This window comes from Grampus griseus, assembly GCF_964374135.1.
Source record: "Grampus griseus genome assembly, chromosome: 11".
NCBI classification, from domain to species: domain Eukaryota; kingdom Metazoa; phylum Chordata; class Mammalia; order Artiodactyla; family Delphinidae; genus Grampus; species Grampus griseus.
Genome location: NC_139005.1, coordinates 80,426,093 through 80,447,025, shown reverse-complemented (window position 1 = coordinate 80,447,025; position 20,933 = coordinate 80,426,093). Strand labels below are relative to the sequence as shown.

The window sequence follows — 20,933 nt, the reverse complement described above, 5'->3', positions numbered from 1 at the left end:
TTTTTTTTTTTTTTTTTTTTATGGTACACGGGCCTCTCACCGCTGTAGCCTCTCCCGCCGCGGAGCACAGGCTCCGGACGCGCAGGCCCAGCGGCCATGGCTCACGGGCCCAGCCGCTCTGCGGCATGTGGGATCCTCCCGGACCGGGGCACGAACCCAAGTCCCCTGCATCGGCAGGCGGACTCCCAACCACTGCGCCACCAGGGAAGCCCCATGCAAGCATTTTTTAAACCTCAATTTGAACTAGTTTTAGATAGATTTTTGCCTCCTCCCATGCCAAATTCTTTTATCAGAGCTGCTGACAAGAAACAGAATCGACTGGTTTCAATTCATTGTCCCTTTCACTGTCCTACCCTCTGATAGAGGGTGTTACATGACAGTAAAGTAGCTAAACAGAAAGAAGGAAGCAGAAAAAGAGCAGAGAAGGAAACCATTTATAATCCAAAAATTGGATAACCAGGACCTCACCTAAGATTGCCTCTTGAGATTCAGTTTCTCTTAGAGCTCTTCTACAAATATGTTATATTCATGTATTTTGTATATCTCAGTTTAATTTATAATAAATGGGTGTGTGTTAATAATGAACTTTGTTAAACATAATTTCATTTACAATAATGGGCACATTGGGCACACAATATAATAGACCATAAGTTTTATGATCTCAAAAACTGAAAAAAACTAAGTTGAAAAGTACCCTTAATAACCGTAAATATCTTGCATGGTTAGCAAAATATAAGCAAAATTGTGGCCTTTCTACTTCTTCAGATGCAGAGCATTTTTATGTATTAATAATACCGCAAAGAGATTGCAGCTTTCACATGCTATTAGCCCATCATCACATCTATAAGAATAACTTCACATGTGGGATATAGCACATAGTTCCCATTTTCTTTCTTTTTTTAAAAAAATAAATTAATCTATTTATTTATTTATTTTTGGCTGTGTTGGGTCTTCGTTGCTGTGCGCGGGCTTTCTCTAGTTGTGGCGGGCAGGGGCTACTCTTCATTGTGGTGTGCGGGCTTCTCATTGTGGTGGCTTCTCTTGTTGCGGAGCACAGGCTTTAGGCGTGCAGGCTTCAGTAGTTGTGGCATGCAGGCTCAGTAGTTGTGGCTCGTAGGCTCTAGAGTGCAGGCTCAGTAGTTATGGCGCACGGGCTCAGTTGCTCCGTGGCATGTGGGATCTTCCCGGACCAGGGCTCAAATCCATGTCCCCTGCATTGGCAGACAGATTCTTAACCACTACGACACCAGGGAAGCCCCCCATTTTCTTTCATAACAAATTTTTCCTTCAATAATCCCAACAATTGCTCAAGTGCAATGCAAACCGAATTTCTCCTATGAAATTCCGATTTGCAGCAAGCTATACTTACAAGTAACTTACAGGGAAATTAGTTAGGAACTGATTCGTTGGTTGGTTGTTTGCTTGGTTGGTTTGTATTTTTTAAAAATCTTCTGGAGCAGTGTTTATATGAAAATATAATCAGAAAATTAGTACTTTCATCAAGAGGTAATTTAGAGAGCTTTGCAAATAAGCCTAAGATTCTCATTGATTTCAAAAAAGGCTTTCTACCTCCAGAACCCTTAAACGCTGAGGCAATTATACCATTAAGGCCTCTCTTTCTATGCAGAGATTATCTTGTTTCCTCGTAATTAGTATTTCCTGTTTACTGAGACAGACTACATTCAGAAACCACACATATCCTCAACTCCCAGCCCACCTCCACCCCCGTCTCACACTCTCCCTCTTTCTCACCACCCTCTGCTCTCTCTGGAATTGTGTAACTTGGAACCTCTTTTCCTTGCCGTAGGTTAACACAGTTGTGTTTTGGGTTTTGTTTTTGATTAAAGTATAGTTGACTTACAATATTATATTAGTTTCAGGTGTACAACATAGTGATTAGATATGTTTATGGATTATACTCCACATAAAGTCATTATAAATTATTGGCTGTATTCCCTGTGCTGTACATTACATCCTTGTAACTTATTTATTTTATAGCTTGTAGTTTGTAACTCTTATTCCCCTTCACCTGTCTTGCCTCACCACCACCACCCCCCAACTTCTCTCCCCTTTGGTAACCACTAGTTCTCTGTATCTGTGAGTCTGTTTCTGTTTTGCTATATTCATTTGTTTGTTTTATTTTTCAGATTCCACATATAGGTGAAAATATATAGCATTTGTCATTCTCTAGCTTATTTCACTAAGCATAACACCCTCCAGATTCATCCATGTTGCAAATGGCAAAATTTTATTCTTTTTTTTTTATGGCTGAGAAATATTCCATTGTATGTATATACCATATTTTACCTTCTTTATCCATTTATCTGTTGATGGACACAAGTTGCTTTCATATCTTGGCTGTTGTAAATAATGCTCCTACAAACATTGGGGTGCATATATCTTGTTTGAATTATTGTTTTCATTTTCTTCAGATATATACCCAGGAGTGGAATTTCTGGATCATATGGTAGTTTTATTTTTAGTTTTTTGAGGAACCTCCATACTGTTTTCCACAGTGGTTGTACCAATATACATTCCCACCGACAGTATCCTAAGGTTCCCTTCTCTCCACTTCCTCACCAACACTTGTTATTTCTTGTCTTTTTTACTACAGCCATTTTGACATGTGTGAGATGGTATTGTATTATGGTTTTGATTTGTGTTTCCTGGATGATTAGTGATGTTGAGCACCTTTTCATGTGCCTGTAGGCCAACTGTATGTCTTCTTTGGGAAAATGTCTATTCAGGTCCTTTTCCCACTTCTTTAATTGGGTTGTTTGCTTCTTTGATACTGAGTTTTATGAGTTCTTTACATACTTTGGATATTAACCCCTTATCAGACATATCATTTGAAAATGTCTTCTCCCATTCAGTAGGTTGCCTTTTTGTTTTGTTGATGGTTTCCTTCACTGTGTGAAAGCTTTTAAGTTTGATAAGGTCCCATTTGTTTATTTTTGCTTCTACTTCCCCTGCATAAGAAGACAGATCCAAAAAAATATTACTAAGACCTATGTCAGAAATTGTACTGCCTGTGTTTTCTTCTAGGAGTTTTTTGGTTTCAGGTCTTACATTTAGAATTTTTTATAAAATAAATCCATTTTGAGTTTATTTCTGTATATGGTATAAAATGTTCTAATTTCATTCTTTTACATGTAGCTGTCTAGTTTTCCCAGCACCACTTATTGAAGAGACTGTCTTTTCCTCATTGTATATTTTTGCCTCCTTTGTAGTAGATTAGTTAACCATATGTGCATGGGTTAATTTCTGGGCTCTCTGTTCTGGTCCATTGATCTATGTGTCTTTTTATGTGCCAGTACCACACTGTTTTGATTACTGTAGCTTTGTAGTATAGTCTGAAGTCAGAGCATGTGATACTTCCAGCTTTGTTCTTTTTTCTTAAGATTGCTTTGGCTATTCGGGGTCTTTTGTGGTCCATACAAATTTTAGGATTATTTGTTCTAGTTCCATGAAAAATGTCATGGGTATTTTGATAGGGATTGCATTAAATCTGTAGGTTGCTTTGGGTAGTATAGACATTTTAACAATACTGATTCTTCCAGTTCACAAACACAAGATGTCTTTCCATTTATTTGTATTGTCTCCAATTTCCAACACAGTTGTGTTTCGATGGCATCTGTCATACAAACTTATTTGCTGATTATTTAGTAGCAGTTGCTCTAAAAAATAATAGCAGAAGGAAAGAAAATCTGGAAAATCTAGTCACGGATTTTTGATTTTTTAGTTGAAGGGGTAGAGGTATAGGGAAGGACTTAGAGATGGTGGGAGGTAAGGGAGTTTTACATCACCCTTGGCAAGGCTGTGTAAAGGAATTTGGTGCTAAAATCAGAAGGAATAGAAAACTATTGAGAGTAGAAAGGAAAATAAATAGGGTATAGTTGTTCCTTTCTTCTCCTCTTTGCCTATCAGAGGTATCTCCCCTACTTCGTTTGTTGTCCATTGCAAAAGGGATCAGATTTGAGATTTCAGGGATGTCCCTTTAAGGTATACTTGCGTGCTAGATGCCATGAGGGACCCTAGGTTACAGTGACGCTGTACCTGACTTCCCAGAGCTTACAGTCTGGTTGAACAGGTAAGACACATATATATAACAAAAGAGCTAGCAGTACCCACCCTTGTATATCAAGTGTCAACAGCACAGGGCAGCCCACAAATACTAGAGAAGTTCAAAGAGAGAAGTGAGCAAGGAAGGCTTTAGGTGAATTTTAATTTCATCCTTGCAACATTCTAATGATAAAGAAGACAGGGACATTCTAGAGTATGCAAAGGTGTTATATATTTGGGCCAAAGAGATGCACATGACACAGTTGAAGACATGGAAGAGATTTGTCTGGTTGGAGTTAAAGACATTTTAGATTAATAGGAAAGAGGGCTGGAGAGGTGAAAGGCATGGTTCTTGATCTAAATCTACCCAGAGGTATCCATAATTGCACATTTAAGTAACAAAGATATTATTCAAAATTTTGCTGATAGGATTATTCAAGGATAGGGTAAGAAAGTTTTAAGTTTCTGTTGTACTTAAAAGAGAAATAATGCCCTAATTTAGTGCTTTATAATTTCCAGAGCAGCTTCCTAGCCATTCTCATTCAGTCCACAGAAATCCCTTTTAGTCTTGGAAGGCTGTGTAGTCATATATATTTAGATAGATGGGTGGATGATAGGTAGGTAGGTAGGTAGGTAAATGGATGGATGGATACATGCATAGATAATATGCAAGAATATATACACACACACATTTTAAAAAATATTTTTTCACCTACTGGATTGAGAGCCCTAGAGGACTGAATTTTTTTCTTCTTTGGTGCTCCCAAATTGCATTATATGTGGAAGACATCCAATAAATGTTTGCTGAATTAGATTATTATCGTCCCTTCAATATCACACCTCAAAGATGTTAAAGATCACTTAGCTAGAAGAAGAATTCAGAGCAAGAACAAAATGTCATGACTGTCTGCTCCAGAGGTCCTTCTATCCACCATACCATTCCAGACATGGATTATTACAGCCCAAGAAAGGAGAGAGCAAATGTCACAGTCAAAAATCAAATGCAAGTTCAAATGAGGATTTCTGGAATTGTGGGAGTTGAAATTGAATGACACACAGGCACTTTTGCCTTGATGCTCTCAGTGGAAAGTGTTTAGAAATTATTACCAGGAAGGGAGGAAAGCTTTCACATTTAATTGCAATTCCTCTGAGTTCTGCAGAGGAGAACAAACCTGATAAACTTCCATCTGAGCTTCCATTCTTGGCATTCAGAGCACTAGGAGTTTTGTTAGAAGAGGCCCTTCTGAAGGAAGATGAGCTCTCTAGATTTGCATGGGAGCTGCTGTCCTCACTTGGCAAATATCTAGAAAAGGGAAAGGGGAAATAATCTACCCTTTTAAAATGGAAGGGGGGTTCCGCATGCAGCGTGGAGCTGTTTCATTCAAAATACCATTTAAATAAAAATAAAATAAAAATCCCTCCCTAAATAAAAATCCAGAAATAAGAAGGATGCAGTCCCACAGTGATAACCAGAATCGCCTGTGTGCTCAGCACTGCTGCACGTGTAATCTCTGGAGGATTCCAGCTACCTGTGTTATTTCACGTCTGTCAGCTAAATCTGAACTCCAAAATATAACAAATGCAAAATGTGACACTGAGGAACATTATGTGGGTTTGTGATTTCTCCCTGGAGGACTGGGTCCAGCCGGCAATAAACGGATTGAGATTTCACGTGGAACATGGAGACAGACTGTCGCTACATGACTCTTCTTCATGACTCACGTGCATTCCTGCAGCGTTCTCTGGTGTTTTTCATATTGTGTCTATGCAAACATGGCAACGAAAATGGAAGTTGTAGGATGATAGCATTTATAAAGCACGTGGAATGTTTGATATTGAGAAAAGAAGCACAAGCTAAATTTCCAACAGGGAGGGGGGTGGTTAATGAATTATGACATACTTCTCAAAAGCAATAATATGGTAACATGGAGTTACTTTAAATGCCTGCTGAGGGTAGTATAAGTAGGAAAGTTCTTTAGGTTTAATATTGAGTGAAAAAAATTACAGTAAAAATTGTACTTACAGTATGACAACCGCAACACATAATCATGGGGACAAAATGAAAGGAAATGTACCTAAACACTAAGAGCCTAGGATAACTCATCCTCTTATTTGTTTTTCTGTATTTCCTGTCTCTATAATGGGAACACAGTATTGTTATTATAATCAAAACATTAATTTTTAAAAAGAGAAAAACATGTTTAATTTATGTCACATTAAATTTAAAGAGGGAAGAAAAAGAAGTCTAGGTACCCTGACTTCCAGTTTGCTGTGACATATATTCTGATGTGACCTATTCAGTGTGAGGGTAATGTCATGATATTGTCTAGCAGAATTCCCACAGCTAAACCCAGAAACATAAATGACAGTGATATAATACTATAGCATTGTCACTCAGCACAGTTATTCACCTATTGCCAGGGTGTGCAAAGGGGTTTCTGAAGTTGTCTTCTTTAATTGATACTGGAGAAGATTCCCAGAGGCAGCTACTACTCTGATGAGTGAATACCAATATGCAGCAGGCCTGTGTTGTTTCAATTCCTTCCCTTTAACCCACATTTCTCATGATAGTTGTAATAAAAACCATTAAGAAAACATGCACTAACTTTAATTTTTTACCCATTGGAACTCAGCAGTTGGAACCACTTTCTTATCCTCATATGTATAATAATTTATTCTTTTTTTTTTTTTTTTTTTTTTTGCGGTACGCGGGCCTCTCACTGTTGTGGCCTCTCCCGTTGCAGAGCACAGGCTCTGGACGCGCAGGCTCAGCGGCCATGGCTCACGGGCCCAGCCGCTCCGCGGCATGTGGGATCCTCCCAGACCGGGGCACGAACCCGCATCCCCTGCATCAGCAGGCGGACTCTCAACCACTGCGCCACCAGGGAAGCCCAATAATTTATTCTTAGTTAATAGTTTGGCTCTGTAGTTTTTATGCCCAGTTTCTCTGTGTTTCCTCTTTGAATCCACCAAATAATTTGTGGCAGAAACTTGGTATTGGTTTTTTTGTTTGTTTGTTTGTTTTAGCATCTTTATTGGAGTATAATTGCTTTACAATGGTGTGTTAGTTTCTGCTTTATAACAAAGTGAATCAGCTATACATATACATATATCCCCATATCTCCTCCCTCTTGTGTCTCCCTCCCACCCTCCCTACCCCACCCCTCTAGGTGATGACAAAGCACCGAGCTGATCTCCCTGTGCTACGTGGCTGCTTCCCACACATGTGGTAGTATATATAAGTCCATGCCACTCTCTCACTTCATCCCAGCTTACCCTTACCCCTTCCCGTGTCCTCAAGTCCATTCTCTACGTCTGCATCTTTATTCCTGTCCTGCCCCTAGGTTCTTCAGAACCTTTTTTTTTTTTAGATTCCATATATATGTGTTAGCATACGGTATTTATTTTTCTCTTTCTGACTTACTTCACTCTGTATGACAGTCTCTAGGTCCATCCACCTCACTACAAATAACTCAATTTCGTTTCTTTTTATGGCTGAGTAATATTCCATTGTATATATGTGCCACATCTTCTTTACCCATTCTTCTGTCGACACTTAGGTTGCTTCCATGTCCTGGCTATTGTAAATAGAGCTGCAATGAACATTGTGGTACATGACTCTTTTTGAATTATGGTTTTCTCAGGGTATATGCCCAGTAGTGGGATTGCTGGGTCGTATGGTAGTTCTATTTTTAGTTTTTTAAGGAACCTCCATACTGTTCTCCATAGTGGCTGTATTAATTTACATTGCTACCAACAGTGCAAGAGAGTTCCCTGTTCTCCATACCCTCTCCAGCATTTATTGTTTGTAGACTTTTTGATGATGGCCATTCTGACTGGTGTGAGATGATACCTCATTGTAGTTTTGATTTGCATTTCTCTAATGATTAGTGATGTTGAACATCCTTTCATGTGTTTGTTCGATATTGTTTTTTGAATTGAGCAGAATTGGCTCAATATCTTGGAATAGCTAAATCCTCAGTAGGTTGCCATTACTTTTCCTTTTACTCTGATGGGGTTCCTTCCTTTTACATGCAGTTAACTTTTCACCCAAGCAGTGATGAAAACCATACAGAATTCTTTTCTACCACAGTAACTATTGCTCCAGCTTTTTGAAAACTGAAGGTTTACAGACTGACTGCTCATGAATTATGGTGCCTGGGGTGGCAGGATCTCACTATTTCCCTATCTGCTTACAACGATGATCAGATGTTAAGCTGTTCTCACTCAAGGCAAACCCAGCTGCCTTTGGACTTAAGTTTTCCATAATGACTATCTTTCTTTGGAATAGTCTTCCCGTTGTTTTGCCAATTGGATTTCTTACTGTCAACTTTGGAGTTTTGAAGCCAAATGTCACCCTCCCTACCTCTCTAACATTAGTCAACTTGAATTGAATCTTAGGTTCATGAGGACTTCTTGTCCTTTGTGTATATATGCATTTCATGAGGAATTCTGTAAGGTACACCCACCTGAGCTCTTTTGGCTTGAAGCTTTAACCCTGCCTTGAGCCTTGTCCAAAACTGAAACTGTATTATTTTAATGTTTTCAGATGATCGAGACCCAGTATAAATGTTTTGAACATGATAACTCAAAATAAAAATCACCATCTTAAGAGGCATCATAATGTGTAACTAATAGTGTAGCTAAGACCAAACAGTATAGAGGTTGATAGCAAGAAGAAGAGTGTGGTGAGTGGTAAAGAGCAGGTTAAGAATCAGGTGCAGATCCCAGACAGGATACCTGTTAGCAGTGAGACCTTCAACAAATTACTCAGTATTTCTAAGTCTCAGGTTTGGTATCTCTAAAATGGGAATGATACTGTTATAAGAATCAAATGAGATATTTACACATATATAGTACACTTGGAACAGTTTCTGGCACACCTGGAACATAGCAGATGTTCAATAAATGTAATCATCAGTATCTTCTGTAATATGGGATCATTTCTGGACTTCCCTGGTGGCGCAGTGGGTAAGAATCTGCCTGCCGGACACGGGTTCGAGCCCTGGTCCGGGAAGATCCCACATGCCCCAAGCAACTAAGCCCATGCACCACAACTACTGAGCCTACGCTCTAGAGCCCGCGAGCCACAACTACTGAGCCTGCATGCCACAACTACTGAAGCCCGTGCGCCTAGAGCCCATGCTCCGCAACAAGAGAAGCCACCACAATGAGAAGCCTGCGCACTGCAACGAAGAGTAGCCCCCGCTGACTACAACTAGAGAAAGCCCGCGCGCAGCAGTGAAAACCCAACACAGCCAAAATATAAATTAAAAAAAAAAAAGGATCATTTCTAATATAGAAGGAGAGTTACCCAGGCGTTCTTGACATGAACCATCACTCTGTGTTAATTTGTTCATTCTGTCCACCCATCTGTCTGTTTCCCTCTTCGGGCTAGTTGTGTGGAGGAGGCATCAATGGAGCTTAGTGTGGAGGAGGGCCTCAGCTTACCTCCTATTGGAGATTGAATGGTGGGATGGGAGAATAGGATGCATTCTTTTAGATTAGGTCTGATATTAAACTAATAGCTAGAAACCAGACCCATTACTACCAGTACATGTCACTTCAATGAGGGTTTTTCCAAGCTTAACCACATCTCATGATGCAAGGTACCAGCATATTTGTTTGACATCATTAACTTTATGAAAATGACCAAGTCCCTGTTTTTGCAGGTCAGATTTCCTTGCATCCTTAGAGACCACTAGCTGGAATGAGCACACCGTGAGATTGTGTCTTCTATGTGCTGGCACCGTGCTGATTATTCTCACAGTTTCACTCTTCATCTTTCCAACAACATTTGAGATTGGCATTAACTTCCTTATTTTATAGGCAAGAAAACTGGGATCAAAGGAATCAGGTAACTTGCCCAAAACTGAGCTGTCAGAGAGTAAACCAAAAGCAGCAATGGAAGTTACGCCAACTCAATTCTATCACAGTTATTTGTTATTTAGTGTCAGTTTTTTGTCAAAATAATTTTGAGTGGCTTTATTGCTATAAAAACGTTTCTTGGCGGCTTCCCTGGTGGCGCAGTGGTTGAGAATCTGCCTGCTAATGCAGGGGACACGGGTTCGAGCCCTGGTCTGGGAGGATCCCACATGCTGCGGAGCAACTAGGCCCGTGAGCCACAACTACCGAGCCTGCGCATCTAGAGCCTGTGCTCTGCAACAAGAGAGGCCGCGATAGTGAGAGCCCCACGCACCGCAATGAAGAGTGGCCCCCACTTGCCACAACTAGAGAAAGCCCTTGCACAGAAACAAAGACCCAACACAGCAAAAATAAATAAATAATAAACTCCTACCCCCAACATAAAAAAAAAAAACATTTCTTGGGACTTCCTTGGTGGTCCAGTGGTAAAGAATCCGCCTTAAAATGCAGGGGATGTAGGGCTTCCCTGGTGGCGCAGTGGTTGAGAGTCTGCCTGCCGATGCAGGGGACACGGGTTCGTGCCCCAGTCCGGGAAGATCCCACATGCCGCGGAGCGGCTGGGCCCGTGAGCCATGGCCGCTGAGCCTGCGCATCCAGAGCCTGTGCTCCACAGCGGGAGAGGCCACAACGGTGAGAGACCTGCGTACCACAAAAAAAAAAAAAAATGCAAGGGACGCGGGTTCAATCCCTGGTCGGGGAACTAGGTTCCCACATGCCACGGGGCAACTAAGCCCACGCACCACAGCTACTGAGCTTGCGCGCCTCAGCTAGAGAGCCTGCATGCCGCAAACTACAGGGCCCACGCGCTCTGGAACCCATGCACCACAACTACAGAGCCCACGTGCCCTGGAGCCCACGCGCCACAACTAGAGAAGAGAAAACCCACACACCACAACTAGAGAGAAGCCTGCGCGCTGCAACGGAAGATTCTACATGCCTCAACGAAGATCGCACGTGCCGCAACTAAGACCTGATGCGGCCAAAAATAAATAATAAATAAATAATAAATCTTAAAAACGTATATCTTTAAAAAAACCCCAAACATTTCTTAGCAGGTTTTAGGGGCCCAAGGCAGCACCATCAGCATCAGGTTCAATTCCCTACTGAGAGAAAGGCAGTGGAGATTTGGGGGGAGGAATTTATATCTAATAGAAGCTTTGGCAAAGTAATTGAGAATAAGAATAAAAGGGAATAAGAAAATGTAGTGGTTTTTAGACTTGCAGATACACTTGAAAAGGTTAATGTTGTAATTTTCTGAAATGGAGGAATTCTTTGATCTTGATGCTTAAAAAAAGAAGAAACAATGAAAGAATATAAGGGTATTTCTCTGGATTGTATGAACAGTATTGCCTGCAAGTAATCAGCCCGCGGACCACACTTAGCATATTTGTAAATCACCTGAAAAAAGGAGTATATGGTGAAATTCCCAAATTTGCAAGAACCACTAAGCTCCTCTGGGTAGTGAAATGCCAAGCTGGCTAATATGAATATAGAAGGATAACACAGGGTTACATGAGTGGGCAGAAAGATGGCAGATGGGCTTCTGCATGGACAACTGTAAGATAAGGAATGTAGGGAGAAATCATTCAAACCATCCTTCCAAGATTAAAGGGCTTTCAACTATCAGCTATAACAAAATGAAGAGGTTTTACAGTCAGTGTATATTTTTGTGCCTAGTTATTCCTACTGCAGCTAAAAAGCCAGCCCAAAATCAGGAGTGCTTAGAAAGGGCATTTTTAAAGGGGCATTAAAAGCAGGAAATAGTAGCCCACTCGTAAGGCCATGGTTCACTTATACCTGGAATGTTGTGAGTAATGTGTTCAGCAGACCTGAAGCATTTGGAATACAGGAGGAGAAGGTACAGAGAGAGTGGACTAAAAGGACTGCTTTATGAAAACAACCTGCAAAGATGAGAGGATTTATCAGCCTGGGAAGATGAAGGTTTATAAAATCAGAGGGATGTGGTGCAGGTAGACACACGCTGATTAACATTTACCATCCCCATCTTCGACAGACATGGGTCAGAGAGTGAGTATAAAAGGAATAGAGCAAATTTGTGTTTATCAGAGAGGAAACATGGTGGGGTTAGGGATAAATTAGGAGTTTGGGATTAACATATACACACTACTATATATAAAATAGACAACCATCAGGGACCTACTGTATAGCACAGGGAACTCTACTCAATATTCTGTAATAACCTATATGGGAAAAGAATCTGAAAAAGAATGGATATATGTATATGTATAACTGAATCACTTTGCTGTACACCTGAAACTAACACAACATTGTAAATCAGCTATACTCAAATATAAAATAAAAATTAAATTAGAAATTAAAAATAAATTTGGGGGCTTCCCTGGTGGTGCAGTGGTTGAGAATCTGCCTGCTAATGCAGGGGACACGGGTTCGAGCCCTGGTCTGGGAAGATCCCACATGCCGTGGAGCAACTAGGCCCGTGAGCCACAACTACTGAGCCTGTGTGTCTGGAGCCTGTGTGTCTGGAGCCTGTGCTCCGCAACGAGAAGCCGCGATAGTGAAGAGGCCTGTGCACCGCGATGAAGAGTGGCCCCCACTTGCCACAACTAGAGAAAGCCCTCTCACAGAAACGAAGACCTAACACAGCCAAAAATAAATATAAAAGTAAATAAATAAATAAAAGAGATTACTATTAATTAAAACCAGACATCCCAAGTTAATGAATTTAAAAATAAATAAAGTTTTAATTAAAAAATAAATAAAAGGAATAGAGCATCATGCTAGTTTAAAATTGAAATCAGATTAGGCAGAAAGGCCAATAGGCTAACTGACAAATAGGCCAATAATAGTTCAAGGTAGCACAGGATGAGTGCCAAGGAAATGCCCACTTCAACCCCTTAAAACTTGAAAAGAGAAATTTTAAAAAAAAATCATTTTCACAATGGGTCATTTACTTTGGGAACTAGTTATCCAACAAGGGTTGTTCTATCCTGGTACTACACTTGTGCAGAAAGAGGTGAATATATTTCTTATGAATGGATTTATAATTTGTTGTTTTAAAAAAGTCAGTAATATTTGGAGATATGCCCAAACTTTGCTGTTTGCCTTGGCGTAAAACAAGTTTTGGAGTCAGGCAAACCATATTCAAATCCCAGAGCCACCACATACTAGCTCTTAGGTGGGCTACTTAACCGCTCTGAACCTCGATCTCCTCCTCTGTAAAGCAAGAAGAACACCTTCCAGTTAGGAATGTTGGGATGAAGGAAAGAGTAACATTTGTAAAGCTCTGGGGAGGGCTGAGGACAGAGGCTGTCTTCAAGGCTTGGTTTCCTTTGTTATCTCTTCTACACTATGCCCTTTGCAGCCCTGTCAGATTCAAAAATCCCATCCTGGGGAGTCTCTGGTCAGGCAGTACTTGATTCTAATCCTACTTTGCTACTTTCATCTGTATTAACATTCATTCTTTCATATTCATTGAGCCCCCACTATTTCAAACATTGGTTTAGGTGTTTGGGAAATAGTAATGATAAAGATATACCTGCTGTCTGGAAGCTTACCTGGGGGAGAGGGCTACACAAACACTAAACCTGCAAATAAAGTTATTTCAGAGAATTATACGAAGAGGATCACAGGGTAGAGTGTGACGGGGTGAGGGCTCCGTTCTTTTAGAGAGGAGATGGGAAGGGCCTTTGTGAGAAGACAGATAACACTTAAACAACGTCCAAAGGGATGAGAAGGTGTCATTTGAAAATTGCTGGGGAACATTCCAGGCAGATGGAGAAACAAGGGTGGAGGCCCCAAGGCCAGAATGAGTGTGGAATGTTCAAAGAACAGAGAAGGCTGGAGGGGAGAGAGGAGGGGACACAGAGAAAGACAGAGGGCAGGCAGCCTTGTTGGAACTTGAGGCCAGCTCAGGACTCAGATTTTATTCTGAGCCGTAGGAAGCTATTAGAGGGACGAGGCTTGACTTCTACTTTGGAAGGGTCCTGTGGCTGCTTGGTAGAGAGTTAGACCCTAGGGCAGCCTGAGTGGCAGCACTGTCCCTGCTTTCTCTTCCTACCCACACTGCCTTGCCATTCTGTTCCTCTCTCTCTGGATCCGAGGGGACACACTGATTTCACACCACATCTCTCCCGGTGCAGAGGTAACTTTGCACAAATCTCTTTCCGCTCCTTTATCTTTTAGGACATGTAAAAATTATTTTTCTCAAGTGAAATATTTAACCCAAATATATGTCTTTTCAGGTTTTAAAAATCAATTTGATTGGCCACAGGAAACGTATCTTGGCATCTCTAGGAGACAGGCTGCACGACGACCCACCACAGAAGCCCCCTCGGTCCATCACCCTCAGGGTAAGTACCCAGCATGCTTGTTTTGTCCTCCACTCTTATCCTTGAAAATTATTTTGTGCAATAAAATAAAAATGATTGAAGCAGTGGGTCAGGAAGTACAGGCTGTTTTCCATGTAGCCTACCTCGCCTGTATAAAAAACTATCTCGCCTTTGATAGTGTTTTCTGCGACAAGATTTGTTTTTCTCGGTTGGTTAAATATATATTTTTGAGATTTAAATTAACATCTGAAAAACCACCACCTTTAAAGAACCTCTCCGCTACCCCGCATCCCACACACCCCTCTACACCAAGAGAAGAAATGAGTTTTCTGTCAAACTCCTCAAACCCACAGGTAGAAAATCGATGAGGACCAGAGTTAAGTAAAAGATCAATTTAAAATTAACCTTAGGGTCTTCCGTTTTTTAAGAAGTGAAAATTTTTCAACTTTGCCCACTTCAAAAATTAAGAGCAGAGAATCTAGAACTTTATTTAGTAAACTGTTTCAGCTGTATTTTAGAATTATGGGGTAGAAAAACTAGGAGGAAGAGAGAAATAAAGTGGGAGAGGAAGGAAGGCAAGAAAGAGCAGAGGGAAGGAGACAGAGAGAGAGAAGATTGCCAGGCAGAATGGCAGCGGAAGGAGTAGCCAGTGGTCGCTGGTGTTCATGAGGCCTGTAGAAACGTTTCAAAAATTTACCATAAAGGCAGGGTCACCATGACCAGTTGGAGAGTTCCAACTCTGTTCTCTTTATTGAGTCCTGCACTTGCTTGCTTCTCATTCCTTTTCTGCAAGTGTCAGAAAGGGTAGTGATAATAAACGAACACAAAAGTAGCACTTAGATGTCACTGCCAGCGATGAAATGCAGTCGAATGCCTCTTATCAGTGGACTTCAGCAAACAGTAACTACTGTCAGTATCACAGAGGATCGAGCAGGAGAGGAGCTGTTAAGATTTTAAAGCTGATTCAGTTTTAAAGGAAAAGAAAATACACAAAGGCTTCAGGAAATGCAAGAGAATTGGCTCCAGGAGGGCCATGAGGAAAACTGACGATTGGGGCAGTTGGAATACACTGGTTTATTTGGAGGCTAGTGAAGGCTTAGGGAGTAGTGAAGATAGAAGAGGACCTATTTCTCCCTCAGTAAGAAAAGCCTCAAATAAATTGGGGGAAAATAAGGCTAGAAAGGCATTATCGTTTTGCCTTTGTTTTGCTACACAAAAGAGGAGAAAGATATAGGCACCATCAGTGTAACCATCCTAAAATGACCCTCTTGAGGAGTAATTCCCTGCTACTTACCCTACTGTCTTTCCTTCCTCTGCTGAACCTCTCCCTCTGGCTCCCTGGAAGAGATTTAGGGAAACAGACAAATCAAAGACAGAAGTTCCCGAGAAAAAGTGTAGGACCTTAATCCATCATAGGAGGTCCAGCACATCTTGGGGAGAAGTAGCCTGGAGAATCGGCACGATCCAATCCTCCACTTACTTGCACACATCAGAGCCCAGCTGTCTTCCCCCCTTTATCTTACTCCCGTTGCAGAGCACAGGCTCCAGATGCACAGGCTCAGTGGCCATGGCTCACGGGCCCAGCCGCTCCGCGGCATGTGGGATCTTCCCGGACCAGGGCACGAACCCATGTCCCCTGCATCGGCAGGCGGACTCTCAACCACTGCTCCACCAGGGAAGCCCCTATCTTACTTCCTGACCAGTTTCCCCCAGTTCTCTCTGCCATTGAAGCCCATCCTCTGTCATTACGTGCATTGCTCTGCAGTCTGTGCGTGTGACATGCCGTTTCCATAGTGTCCTCTTCCTGGCAGGGATTGCCAGGCCACTCGCTGATGGAGGATCAACACCCATGAGGTCCCACTTTAGCTTTCTTGTCATGGCATCTACCATGGTGAGGTCCCTCTGTCCACATAGAGACACGGTGCCTTCCCTTGTAAACACAAGTGATAGTGTCAGGGGTGCCCAACATAGGTGTGCCTCTCTCCTGGGATCATCCATGGTGCTGGCTTAAGAAAACAGAGCCTGATTGTTGATATTGTAAACCTTCAACCTGAAATGCTTAGTGGGGAGGTATTGATTGTGCCTTTAATAAAATGGTAGAATGTCATCGATTCCTTGGCAGTTGATTCAGAAATGACTCCCCACCCCCGCAGTGTATCTTGTCAGTATTTCACAGTTTTGAAACCAGAGGTCAGCCACAAGAACATGGTATTTATTTCATGATGTATTTCCATTCAGGAACCCAGTGGTAATCACACTCCTCCTCAGTTGTCTCCATCACTTAGCCAAAGCACTTACACCACTGGTGGCTCCCTAGACGTTCCTCACATTATCATGCAGGGCGATGCAAGGAGGAGAAGAAATGAAAACTACTTTGATGATATTCCCCGATCAAAACTGGAGAGGCAGATGGCCCAGGTAAGGTGTTTGAAGCGTCTGTGCTGTTTTTGTCTTTCACCCACATCAAGCGATGCATTCCAGTTTTGAACAGTTGCTTACAATGGATGCCTACTGTGCACAACGTAACTGGAATTCTACCATTTTATGCCATGACTTTCGTTCTCTGCTCAGTTGAACTAGAATGAAATGGACCTTTCTGGGAATGGAATGTGTACACAGATCCCTGTTACCCATTTCTTTACTGAAGAAGTTATGTCTGATCTCTTTGCACCCAGAAAGTCTTTGCCCTAAAGGGAGTAATACTGTGTAAGAATCAAATCATAATGAAAAACTAAATCATAAAAGTCTAGATTATAGAATGTAAATTGGTCAGATGACAGGGCAAAAGTTGGGGGTGGGGGAGTATTAACTCCGAGAAGTGTGGTTCATTTTCTTCCAAGTTTACACATTTGTGTAGAATTGTACAATGGGGACTAGTTGCATCCATCTCATGCTGTCACCTCGAGTGGTTGAAAATGATGCTGCTGCCTGACACAGATAACTGAAGAGAGAGGTCTGTCCTGTTCAGACCTTTCCATGTTTTGGGTATGGATGTCCGTGTTTCGCCTGTCCGCAGGTTGCTGCTCAGGAACTCAGGTCAGCCATGACCAAATAGTGGTGCTCTTCCTAAAGCACATTCAGATGGGCAGCTAGCTCTGCAGTGTCATCCCGAGGCTCACAGCTATGCATTTGTTGACAGCTGTTGGCAGAATCAACCCTTTTCATCCTCATTCTAGGTTCAGACTGAGCGTTGAGAGGCTTCTCTGCCTCCCACACCTAAGATGCCAATCTTGAGGTGAAAATTTGACTGCAATTGCGTTGCCTTGGTTGTTAAATATTTTCCTCAACTGTTCGGTGAGATACTGTTTTTTTTAAAGCCTTTGGTAAACATTCAGTGCTTGCCGCTCACGAAAGAAAAATATGAAGAGAATGTTCTGGAAGCCATGGCTCTTCTGCCTGCATATGCCCTGGAGAGAAGGGGTCTGAGATATTGTGTCTCCTTTCAACTTGCTCAATATCAAATTGTTCTCAGGGTTCTTTGTGCAAAGAATAGCAATGTTGGGATTATGGAGAATCTTTTATTGAAGGGAGGTGGAAAATGTGGGAGAGACAAGAAAAGAATAATTTTCCCTCTCTCTCTTGTTAAGTATTGTCTTTTAATCCTTATTACTGTTTTCACTGATGCTTTTTTTAAATAAAGAATCTAAAAGCTTTTTTCCCCAAGATGTTCATACATTTCCTGCTATTTGTTAGTATCTGTGGATCACATATGTGGTTACATTTCTCTAATGACAGTCTTTCAGAGACATGGTTTGTTTTAACCTTGAACCATGTAGTCTTTATGTATTAATGCAAACTGGGTCTTTCCTGGACCCTTTTCTTCCCTGAGTAAGGGCGGAGCATCCATTAACAAGCATTATCTGTTACTGCCTGTGCCAAATTCAGGAACAGAATCACCTGTCTGAACTGCTTATGTAATTTATGCGAGTTCTCCACACAGTGCAGTTTTTTTCAGAGAGGAAATTAATTACTCTTTGGCCTGAGTATGCACATCAGAAGTAATCTAGCAATTGCTCCCTTATGATCTTTGTGAGATTCACAACCTAGGGGCAGTATTACCGTCTGAAGAGCCTAGATCTTTCTCTTGTCATTCCAATCAGAATGCATCCCTTTCTGGAATTGCCTTGCCCTTGAGAAAATTGAATGAACTTTTATCTGGCCAGGTGAGAAAGGCCAAAATGCACAAAGAGAAATGAGGTAAGCAGTGGATGAGTTGGGAGCTATGGGAGGTCTGTGTGAATGTGCTTATTTCCCTCCTGTGTACTGTTCACAATGATCGGATGACTGATGGAGACCTAGGCCTCCATCAGCAGCCAGGAGCTTATTAGAAGCTTTCTAACATCCCACTGCTCAATACAGCACTTTTGCTGCAGAATAAATAGGAGGTGGCACTACAGGAATCCAATCGATAAGAAAAAGGGATTCTGGGATTGCAGCTCTTTAGGCTGTGTTAATTGCAGTTTTTTATTTGTTGAGACTTTCTCAGTCTAGAAATGCCAGAAATCGTGGAGAAATGAATGGGTACCTTTTAAAAAATAGAACCATTTCAAAGCTTTAAACTGTCAAAATATGAAATACTTGGTAATTTTGTTGTTGAACAGTTTTATTTATGTGACTTTTTCACCACTCAGCCACCCAATTGATGTTTTTTCTTATTTTTCTGCTTCTGGTCATTTGCTGTAATAATTTTTGAAATCCGTTCGCTTTTTTTTTTTTTAGAACCCATCAAACTGTCTCTAGACCACGTCTTCCCCAATGTTATGCCCTTAGCCAGTAAAGCTGAATTCAAGTCTTCTTCCTAAGGGCTTGAATTAGCAATTTTAGCAATTAAATTCCTGTAAGCAAGCAGCTAGTTACACCTCCTTCCCACCTGGAGCTCAGTCCCTGAGGTTCCTTCCCAAGGGGTTTCTCCCAAGGGGCTTACTTGAGGTTGGGTAATGCATGCCTAACCAGTCTGTTTCCCACTAAAAGGCCGAAGTCCACCTTCAGGCTTTCTTACTTACTTACTAAAAGAAAGGAAAACACAATTAAAAGAAAATCACCTGGACAAATCCTTGTTCTCAGAAACCCCTTTACTGCTTCACGTTTACCTGCGCCCCCAGAAGAGTGATTTGGAATTCTAGCCGTAGGCCAGGAACCTTAAGTTCTTGGTGGCTGCAGTAATTCATAGCAGCATAGCTTTTGCCCAGCAGACGTGTGGAAGTGCTTTAACTTGAAAAGCCAATGCTGAAAGTTACATTGAGATAAATTTAATGTCCATTCCACCTATTAAATTTGTTCGTTAGCAAATATTTTTTTAAAAGGTAACACAGTGTTTGACTACTTGTTTTCAGTTCGAACCGATGTTTAAAATACTTGTCTTGGAATCCAGAGGGTTTTAAATAGTACGGCTATTGTTTGCTTTTATTCTGATGTAAGCAATATTGTGGCATCAAATTGTCTTAAATAAATATGTGAAAAACAAAATCAAGTTCAGTACTGATAGGATTTTTGAAACCATGAAATGTAATGATGTAAACACATCTAAACAATGGATTGCCTATCATGCTGAAAACATAGCTTTCTAGCCTATAATTCTAAATTGGACTCAGCCCAGAAGTTCTGAAAGGCTCCCCTATTTCCATATCCCTAATAAATAAATGTTGCATTCACATTTGTATAATAATACCTTAATGCGTATAGAGCTTGCTTTTAAATTTCCAAAGTACTGTCACATCTGTCATCTCATTTTAGCACAGACAAGGTATCCTACACAACTATTTATGTGTGTGTAGCACATGGCAGATCAGCTTTTAAGGCCAAGTTCTGTGGAGATGAGATAGTAAGTGAAAATATGAAAAATAATAACAGAAGGAGGAAAAGTATTTCCAGTATTTAGGACCTAATTGCAATATTTAGAAATTTTCTTGAGTGATATTTAGGAGAAGTCAAAACATCCTTAAAATGAATAATAAATGAGAGTAATGGAATTAATAAAGTTTAGGGACCACATTCTCCAAAGTTATGAAAAAAGGAAACGGAGTTTCCCAAAGTGAAACTTATAACCATTTATTTATAACCAAATACTTAGGGAAAAATGAAATAATACTTCTATTTTCACAAAATAAAAAAGACTCCTAAACAGTAAGAAAAAACCCACACAATAGAAGTTCTTGTGTTTTGAATGCTCTCATCTAATTAGAAATATCAATATTGCCTGAGGCAGTTACCTTACCTGATGCGTACAAACCTTAGAAACAGACATTATCCACATTTCAAAGACTGGGAAACAGAAATGATGTGACTTGGTGGGGGTAGCACAGCCAGAAAGAAACCAAATGAGAACTTGCCTGGGGCAATATGTCAGGCACTAGAAAGGCTTTGTCTAAATTGCTTCTAAATCACTAGAAAGTTGATTCAGTTGAAAGTCTAATATATCTTGATCCAAACAGTATTACTTAATAAGTATGACTAGATCAATTACTTCTTTATTTGAAAGCACTTTACATATTATATTAGTTCTACAAATGGTCGTTCTTTTGATTCTGTTAGAGGAAGAGAAATGGAAACTGGGCCACACAGAAGCCCTGCCATGGCCCCATCCATGTCTGAACTTCCACGTGCAGTATCTTATTTAAACCTCACAGCAGCCCCTTC

The 20,933-nt window shown here is 41.0% G+C and overlaps 1 protein-coding gene across 18 annotated transcripts in view; it reads left to right on the top strand.

Annotated features, from left to right (window-relative positions):
* ANKS1B (ankyrin repeat and sterile alpha motif domain containing 1B) overlaps positions 1 to 20,933 on the top strand; it is a gene marked incomplete at both ends in the record, with an annotated part of 1,159,914 nt that overhangs the window by 1,060,540 nt on the left and 78,441 nt on the right. For 9 of the 18 annotated variants that reach the window (XM_082666412.1, XM_082666409.1, XM_082666411.1 and 6 more), the window contains 2 exons: positions 14,211 to 14,318; positions 16,536 to 16,715. The exons of 4 other annotated variants lie outside the window; for them this stretch is intronic. In XM_082666412.1, the coding sequence (XP_082522538.1) occupies positions 14,211 to 14,318; positions 16,536 to 16,715 (288 nt within the window). The remainder of the gene's footprint in view (positions 1 to 14,210; positions 14,319 to 16,535; positions 16,716 to 20,933) is intronic. 5 more of the 18 variants (XM_082666402.1, XM_082666401.1, XM_082666400.1 and 2 more) reach the window with 1 other exon arrangement.